Source organism: Aplidium turbinatum, chromosome 13 (assembly GCF_918807975.1).
Source record: "Aplidium turbinatum chromosome 13, kaAplTurb1.1, whole genome shotgun sequence".
Lineage (NCBI taxonomy): Eukaryota > Metazoa > Chordata > Ascidiacea > Aplousobranchia > Polyclinidae > Aplidium > Aplidium turbinatum.
This window is the reverse complement of record NC_137484.1, coordinates 22,038,002-22,047,797: the sequence shown is the minus strand read 5'-3', so window position 1 is coordinate 22,047,797 and position 9,796 is coordinate 22,038,002. Positions and strand designations below refer to the sequence as shown.

Below are 9,796 nucleotides of genomic sequence, written 5' to 3'. Positions count from 1 at the left end.
TAATTGAGCAGCTGAGTAGTCGGCTGCGTAGCCGAGTGGTAAGAACGTCTGCGCGACGTTCGAAAGGGCGTGGGTTCGACACCGCTCCAGAGCACGCGGCTGTGTCTCGGCGAATGACACTTAAAGGCAAGCCAAATAAAGGGAGCAGCTGACTCGAAGACTATATGTCACTTCGCTGCTTCCTGTCGTCTGTTGTATCGCAGTGTTATCGCAAATAAAAGCATGATTATTATTGGTAGAGCTATTTCACTTTATATTTGCAGCTGGAAGGGTTCAAACAGTCGGGTTGTGTGATCATAAAATGAGCAAGGTTTAACGAACTGCCTTGAGTAATAAATAAAGTACGAAAACAAGTTTAATTGTATTCTACTGTAAAATGTAACATATTTTACCTTTAGGTATTTTTTCAGTGCCTTGTTTTAGAAGTTACTTTAATTTTGTGAAACAAGTGCGCAATAGCAACTGTTGGAAATGGACAAGCAGCAACAATACCATTACAACGCCCAGCAGAGCGCGGTAATTGCAAGTTATTGTTTATGACGAAGCATTCTTATAGAGCGATTTGAAGCGGAAAAATATAGATGTTGAAAAACAGACGTGGAATTGAACATTCAGACATCAAATAAGTTGTTTTTTGCATTGATTTAACGTTTACAGACGATTTTAAATTAATCTAAAAGAGGAAATTTTTCGGCTGGGGCAGTTGTCAGGAGAGCCCCTGACAGTAGGAGGAGCAAATCGTCACTGGCAACAGTTCTTGCCAAAAGGGCGTTAAAGAGCTGTAAGGCTACACTTAGGCTACGATACCATTGATGTAAGCCAGTGAAGTAAGAAATGACTTTTTGGCGTATTGAGCCTGTGATAACAAGAGGTATAATTTTCATATGCATACCCGAAGTGAGATGCGCTTATAAAAAATTTAAAATTGAAACACTTCAATTTTGCTGAAAGTTATATCGCTTTAACGTTGTTTCAACATTGAAATAATCTCCATGCCCTGTTATGCAAACAGTGCTGTGCCAAGGGGCGTGTGGTGGGGGGCAAGGGAGACCAGGCACCCCAGACCACTGTATCAGAGGAACCACATATATAATAGACTTTTGTGACTTTTTATAAATTCCGAGCAAAGGTGTAGCTATGACTTGCTAAAGCTGCGATTGCTATCAATTGAAGAGTCCAGGTGCAAAACGATTAAACTACCTAAACCAACTTTTCGAGTAAACTGAAAATTAAGTTTGAGATTGATCGTTTTGTGGCTGAACTCTGTTATTTTAGCGTTATTTTGTGAGATATTGATCATTTTGCCGCAAAAAAATGGCTGATGCATAAAACTTTCGATGTTGACACAACGGGAGATGGTAAAATCTAAAAATCACAAAATGGAGTTTGATCGTTATGCACCTGGACTCTTCAATTGCATTTGTGATATTTTTTAAACTTGTCAGAAGTCTTTTGAAATGAACCACCTTTTCATATCGGTGCAGTGAATATACACTATACACACAGATCTCCTTGCCGGAAGGGAGCCCAAAATTATTCTCCAGGACCAAATACTAAAAAAAGTCTTCATGTACAGTTAGATTAATTGCGATTCATTCTCTTTTGTTAGGAGAATATATGAGGAAAGATGTCTCACATGTGCCAACAATGTTATCAATGTAAGCCACTAGAGTTGGGTAGCTTTACCGAATTCTAAACTCTGCGACAATTATTGGTTTGGTTGGTTTTTGAATCTTTATCCTCGGACCGACAAAGCCTTGATAGATTATTCCTGGTAGTTTCGCATACTTGTAGAGGCTCTTGACGAAGGGCCGGTTACCGAGATTGGCAGAGTGAAGTTTTCCGATTGTTGAAGTGCTGTTGCCGGGGAATTATTCCATTCACTAGGTGCCGCTGAATGGAGAGCGTGCTGAAAGTGCGTTGTTCAAGCGCACACCCCGAGAGTCGAACCAGCGCCGCGTGATCCTGAGTCAGGCGCGTATAACCACTGAGCTAACGGGGCGAAATTGTTCATTTTATTGCCACGTGTAAATTATTCATGATGTGCAGCAATGTCTGTTTTGTTAAGAATATGAATCAGTGGGATTGTGGGACCAATAATTTCAGGCATGCAATTAAGAAAAAAGTTGCAAGAAAAAACTACCAACTTCGTTCTAAGCTTTGAGGTTCAAATTCATATCAATTAGATTGCTTTTCATCTTTAAACACTTTAAGCCACAACATATAGAAGTTATGTACGCACAGTAGAGGCCTAAATTATTGGCGATATGGTGTGAATGCGATGTTGTGAAACCAAAACGAAGCTAGAAAGAAAATTATAAAAGGGGAAAAGCAACCGTTGAGGGTTCGAGCAAACGTCATTCAACATAAATTACAACAGCAATAAAGCGTTGTTCCCACCAAGCCCCCCCCCCTCCTCCCCGTCGCCACGTTCTTGCTTTGATACTCCAAGCGATCAGTTACTTTGCCGATTCATTTTTGCTTGAAAATGAATAACAGTTAACGAGTAGAAAAGAAAGAGCATCGATGCCATTTGCTTGAGACACTGAAACTCTAAGTAGGGGTCATCAATCGGTGGTAATTTTTCGTTTAGTAAGGTTAAATTTCACCATGAATATTAATCTAAGTTACATTAAAAATGATCTAATGCTGGTATGTAAATAATTGAAGGCCTGGTCAGCTGCACCAAGTGAATGGAATTCTTCACAGACAATAATCGGAAACTTCACTCTGTCAAACTCAGTGACCGGCCTGCGTAGGCTAAGTGGTTTAAAGTCTCTACAAGTATGCGAAACTGCCAGGATTGAGCTTTGAAAACAGCTTTTCCAGTCCAAGGATAAACAATCAGTTAAGTAAATGAGTTAAAAGGATTGAAATTTAATGACGCATGCTCTTATGCTTTACGTTTGTTTAGGGGTCGCAACAACCTCAGCATCAATACCCCCCTGCTTATTCATCGTCACCACCTGGATATACTGCGCCACAGCCTGGATATGGTGCTCAACAGCCGGGGTATGCTGCGCAACAGCCTGGGTATGCTGCGCAACAGCCTGGGTATGCTGCGCAACAGCCTGGGTATGCTGCGCAACAGCCTGGGTATAGTGCGCCGCCACAGTCTGGATATGTGGCGACAACCACCGTTCAGCAAGGTGGAGCAGCTCCCCATCCATACGTCACTCAACATACCACAGTGACTACACTACAAAACAAACCAAACTCACTGAGGACAACTATTCCAGAACTCCCGATGGCGTTGGCGATTACACTCTGTGTGATCAATTGTATTTTTCCCGGCCTGGGTAAGACATATCGCTGTTGAACCATAGGCATACGAAACCGAGTGAAGTAATTTGATTTAATATATTCGCGTTTAGTTTTGCACTTACAGAAAACAAAAACTACATTGAAATAAATTTCACATTGAACGTTTTCATCATGGATATTGGTACCGTCTTCATTTATCATGGATATTGGTACCGTCTTCATTTATCATGGATATTGGTACCGTCTTCATTTATCATGGATATTGGTACCGTCTTCATTTATCATGGATATTGGTACCGTCTTCATTTATCATGGATATTGGTACCGTCTTCATTTATCATGGATATTGGTACCGTCTTCATTTATCATGGATATTGGTACCGTCTTCATTTATCATGGATATTGGTACCGTCTTCATTTATCATGGATATTGGTACCGTCTTCATTTATCTACATTGCAACTAAATACATCAAATGCAGTTACTACTTTTTAAAACCTTTACAGCCCGTTTTATCCTTACTGGGGATCATAAGAAGCTCTTTATTCAAATAGAACAAACTGTCCAAAACACAGCCGTTAAATATAAAATTTATTAAAAGAAAAAAACAAAAACTGCACAGTAGCCTACTTCTGACTAGCTCAACACTACATATCTATGTACTTTTCAAAAAGTTCTTTTGATACTTTTCCGTCCGTTTTAAATGTTTTTGTTTTTTCATTGAGCTTGGTAAGCCTCGTGGAGCTCTGCTCCCTCAAACGAGCACCCTAGGTCGACTGAAATTGATTGATTGAATCTTTATCCTCGGACTGGGAAAGCTTCTTGCAGAGCTTAATCCTGGCAGTTTCGCATACTTGTACAATGTACAGGCTTTTGGATCACCGATGCAGGCCCGGTCACCGAGATTGACAGAGTGAAGTTTCCGATTGTTGAAGTCTTGTTGCCGGGGAATTATTCCATCCATTAGATGCCGCTGAATGGAGAGAAGTCTTTAACGTGCGTTGCTCAAGCGCAGACCCCGAGAGTCGAACCAGCGCCGCTATTGATCTTGAAGTTTCTTCGTTCCAGAAGTGACGCGCAAACCAATTGAGCTATCGAAGCGGGTTGAGCTATCGGAGCGGGTTGAGCTATCGGAGCGGGTTGAGCTATCGAACTTAAGCCACTCATTCCTGCCAGCCGCTCAGCGAAGCTGATGGACGAAGCATTTCTGCGGATAATTTTCGAACCATAAATGGAATTCTGAATAGAAGTCAAGCAACACCAGACTCTATCTGTTCATCCCCGACGCCAACACCCCTCCCATCGGCATGACGCTTCCTAGACAGATCGTGGGTTCGCCTTAACTGTCTTCGTACTGGCGTAGAGCTTTTCCGCTCAATCACGCTTCAGTGGGAATGGCCTCTTCCTCTTCTTGTGAATGTGGTACTGAGGAACAAGACCGTAGACCACATCATCAACGATTGCACCATCTTCAAGCCATCTAACGGGGTGGAAGGTTTGCCTGTCTTGGATAATGAAACAAAAAACTGGCTGCTCTTTAGCAGCCCTCTAGTGTAGTCCGAGTATACAGTGAACCTGTGGAGGTAAAAGGATAGATCTTCGGCCTCAGATGCTCATGCGACGAAGAAGCAGTAGACTTCTTACGGCTACAAATGCTTAAAAAAACTTTATTTTCAGTAAAATCGGATTTTTTTCAAGAAATTTAATTTAACACGATGTAAGTTTGTGCTCAACTCTGTTTGTCAGTGCTTTTGCTGCAGTAGATGTTGATTCAATTCCAAGATTGGGTCATAAATCATTGTTTCCTATGACAATAGATGCAAAAGTGATCACTTTTATAATCAACAGTTTGTTGACTTCTGTTAATCTGTTTCAAATTGTTTCAGGCACAATGATTGCGGGATTTAGCGTCCTTTGTTGTGGCAACGTGGGGCAGTCTGGAGGGGGAAGATTTGGAACATTTTGCATCAATTTTTGGATCGGACTTTTGCAGTCGTCGCTCGCATTCTTCCTTTTTATCGGTTGGATCTGGAGCATCATATGGGGAATCGCGTTCATCACTGCAGCGAGTACGTGTTTTGATAACAAATTTTATCAGCTCTATAAGCGATTATTTTTGACGACAAGGTGGTTACTTCCAAATGTTTTTAATTGTTCACAAACACAATATCCAGTTTACTGTTAGAGAGGTATATGACCATATATATATGACCCAATACTTGGCTTCTATGTCTTGGGAAATGAAAACATAAGGTGCTTATCAAACTAAACTTTGCACTGGTGAGAGGAGGGTGGCCACTGGCCACTTCCTTTCTTTCTATCACCGTTCCTTAGCGATGTTTACCAACAACCAGCTTAAGCTGGGTGCCGAACCAGGTTCGAATTATTGGAAAAAAGGCACATTCCCTACGTCATCTCACTGTTAGATAAGGTCTGTCAGTATTATATTTCAAACGTTAACTTGTTTCATTAAGTTACTACACCAGCACCCAATCAAGTCTGTAGCTTATCGGTTATAACCTTCTTGCGGCAATAGGCCACTCTTGAAACACTCCGATCATGTTGATGTAATTAAAATAAGTGCAGCCTCGCTTGAGTTTTAAACTAATCTCTTTATCAAAAGGTCTTGTCTTTCGTATATTTTTATATACAAAACTACACACTACTAGTTTTAAGGTGAAAGTATTTCTTATGTGTTGAGTTATATAATTTAATAACTTTTGTTGTGATTTCTCTGAATAGGTGGTGCCAACAAACACATGCAAACAACTACAACGACCACAGTCGCAACAACCGCGACACAACCAGTGGGAGGCGTGATGCCCAGTGCTCCCACAGTCATGTACTCGGCTCCGGTGTAATATTTTCTTAATAGCAACTGTTTTTAATTAGTTTCATTTCATAAACTCTCGACATTGTAAATTCATGCTTGTACTTTCCAAGTTTTTCAAGTTTTTTGGTCTATCAGTTTGAGGCTCTTCTTGAAGCAGACTGCCATAAACATGGATTGTCTGTTTCCATGAGATTTTGAACTAGAACTCGCTCAATGTCACCAAATTGAGTTCAGTCCATACCTGGATGTTGTCATTCCATCGCCTTGATGGTCTAGTTCGTTTTCTCTTTCCGTTGACTTTATCTTCCATGCAGATTTTGCTGACTTCGTATTTTGATCTTTTAGTGTGGCCAAACGGTTTTAGAACTTTTGATTTTATTGTTGCTGCAATAATATTGGATGTAGTTTCATTGGCAGAAACAAATTTTGTTTAAAAATGAAGTGCTGAATCGCTCGGATTAATACCCTTATTGGTGGCATTTATAACAAACATTTACTTGAGATGAATTCACTTGACAATTTAACAAGAGGAATATTCATCAGTTCATAATCTTTATTCTCTACATTGTTTGTTTGTATTTGATAGTACATCTGACTGATGAAATGAAGTGGCTGCAGTCCTCAACAAAGTTCGCCCCGTTAGCTCAGTGGTTACGCGCCCCGCTCAAGATTACGCGGCGCAAGCTCGACTCTCGGGTTATGGGCTTGAACAACGCATTTCAGGACTGCTCTCCATTCAGCGGCACCTAGTGAATGGAATATAATTCCCCGACAAGAACATTTCAACAATCGGAAAACTTCACTCTGCCAATCTTGGTAATCGGCCCTGTGTCAAGAGCCTCTACAAGTATGCAAAATTGCAAAGCTACCAGGAATAACCAATCAAGGCTTTGTCAATCCGAGGATAAAGATTCAAAACCAACCAACCAGCAAAAAGCGTGTATTTGTTTAATCTTTCTTGATAATTATGATTGTTGTAGTATTTGCAATAATATGCTGGAAGCACTGCTTGTTGCAATCAGCGCGAGGAATGTCCGATTCTCCAGAAGCTACATTCTTGCGCTGACTGCAACGTGTTTATGTTAAGTTTAATCAGTTCGACTTATGCACTGGTAGAGAGCACACGTGTAATTCTTTTCCCTCAGTTTTCACAAATAAAAGGTATCAAACATGGCGCTGCGAACAGGATAAGGATCCTTTTTAAAAAATAAAGTGAAATGGCTTACACGTTTAGAAAAAGCGACGTCCCTAGACTAGACCTGGAAGTTGACAGAGGCGCTTCTTTCAACGCTTGGGAAGAAGAATGGAACGCTTATGTAGCAGTGTCTGGGTTAGCCGCCAAAGATAATCTTACAGTTTACAATGTACTAAGACTTTCGTTCTCAAGAGAAACCGCCAACGTCGTTAGCAACTTGGGGTTGAGAGAAGACGAAGAGAAAAACCCTAGACGTATCATAGAAGCATTGAAAGCCTATGTGAAGGGGTCTATAAACGAAACTGTGGAGCGCAGAAATTTAAAAAAACGTCTGCAGGGACCGCAAGAGTCTTTCGATGACTATTTAGTATCGTTACGTGATTTAGTGAAAACCTGTAATTACTGCAATGAAGAATGCGCAAACAAAGCCTTGAGGGATCAAATCGTGGAAGGAACTCACGCTGAAGAGACCGTCGAAGAGTTATTGCGAGAGAAGCCTTTAACATTGGACAGATGCGTAGTAATTTGTCGAGCTCGCGAATCTGCCCGTCGGCAAAGAGCAGACCTTACATTAAATCGAGTAAACCACGCTTCGGCCTACAAGCGGAACAAAAGAAATTTTACTCAGACGGCTAAAGGGACAACGGCGAGTAAAGAAAGCTTAACTTGTAGCATGTGTGGCCGCCCGTGGCATAAAACTTTAAAAGACTGTCCAGCTCGCAATAAAACCTGCTTTAAGTGCGGCAAACTTAACCATTTCTCGGCTCAATGTAAGAACCACATGGCAAGATCTGGTAATAAATTGCAGTTACTAAGCACTAATAAGGCAGATAAAGCTCTAAAATTGATGACGTTTCAAGAAACGACGCGTTCACTACGTGGAATCGGTAGCGCACCACGAGTAAATTTGGAAGTTAGGTCACCTAATGGATCGGCAAAAATCACCGTGCTGCCGGACTCAGGAGCGGATATCTCGGCCGCGGATGAAACTACCTTACGTTTGCTCGGAGAAGACGTACGGAACATGGGCCGTGCCACAGCACCAAGAACTATATACACAGTCGATGGATCAACACTGAAGGAGATTGGCCAGCTCAAAGTACAGCTGACGCTGGGTGAGGTAACTACTGAAGACGTTTTACACATTTTTCCTTCTATTCCAGGCGGCATGTTAATCTCGTGGAGAACGGCTAAAACTTTACGAATTCTCCCATCGTTTTATCCTAAGCAGATTAATAGTGTATCACGGAAAGCAACGACGAGCGCTACACTGGAAGACTTGGTCGAGGAATTTCCAACCGTCTTTGATGGAAAGATTCGGGTAATGAAAGGAGAAGAATTTCGCATCGACTTAATGGATCAAGCGCAACCATTTTGTGTGAGTACCCCTAGGGTGGTGCCTTATGCTTATAGAGATAAATTAAAAGAAGAGTTAGAGCTTTTGGAATCTCAAGGCATTATAAAGGCCGTGACGGAACCTACAGAATGGTGTGCACCTATCGTGGTCGCACCAAAAAAGAATTCGGATAATATTAGATTGTGCGTTGATTTCTCCAAGTTAAATAAATTTGTGCGACGTGAACGTTATACATCTTCCTCGCCGGCTGAAGCTGTAGCCGACATTGATGCAGAACAAGCACGTTTTTTCACAACATTTGATGCTTTAAAGGTTTACTACCAGTGTCCTTTAGAAAACAATAGCCAACTGCTAACGACCTTCATCACTCCATTTGGCCGGTACAAATTTCTACGTGCCCCATTTGGTATTTGCTCAATCTCTGAACATTACAATCGAAGAATGGATGAAGCTTTCTCTGGATTAGACAACTGTCGAAAGGTAGTAGATGACGTTATTATATTTGACTCTAACGTAACCGATCACATCAATAGAGTAAGAAAATTTCTTCAAAGATGTGCAGAACGAGGGATCTCTCTTCATAAGGATAAGTTCAAATTTTGTCAACAACGCATTAAGTTTGCTGGATTCGAACTATCCCAGGAAGGCTATAAAATTGATAGCTCCTTGTGTAATGCACTTAGTGATTTCCCAATACCTGCTAACGTCACTGACTTACGTTCGTTTTTTGGTCTCGCTAACCAGTTGTCTAGCAACAGCAAAACTGTAAGCAAGTACTTATTGCCTTTAAGACCTCTGCTTAGCAGTAAAAACGAATTTATCTGGACTCCGAAATTTACTGAAAGTTTTAAACAAGCGAGAAAAGCGTTGTCTGAAATCCCACTTCTTGCTTTTTACGACGTTAACAAACCAACGCGATTACAGACTGACAGCTCGAACAGTGGTTTAGGCTTTTTACTTCAACAATGCAGTGACAGCACCTGGCGTACGGTTCAAGCTGGATCGCGCTTTCTGACGGATACAGAAACTAGGTATGCCACAGTCGAAAAAGAAATGCTGGGTGTCACCTGGGCGATAAAAAAATGCCACAAATTTCTTGCAGGCCTGCCTCATTTTGACGTCATAACTGATCATAACCCTTTAATTTC

At 41.3% G+C, this 9,796-nt stretch overlaps 1 protein-coding gene across 1 annotated transcript; it reads left to right on the top strand.

Moving 5' to 3' along the window:
• The first annotated feature begins 403 nt into the window (after positions 1–403).
• Positions 404–7,263, top strand: LOC145782416 (uncharacterized). Its single transcript, XM_082594201.1, has 4 exons — positions 404–516; positions 2,915–3,299; positions 5,150–5,332; positions 6,006–7,263. The coding sequence occupies exons 1-4, from the start codon at positions 472–474 to the stop codon at positions 6,122–6,124; spliced, it is 732 nt and encodes a 243-aa protein (XP_082450327.1). The 5' UTR covers positions 404–471; the 3' UTR covers positions 6,125–7,263.
• The last annotated feature ends 2,533 nt before the right edge of the window (positions 7,264–9,796 follow it).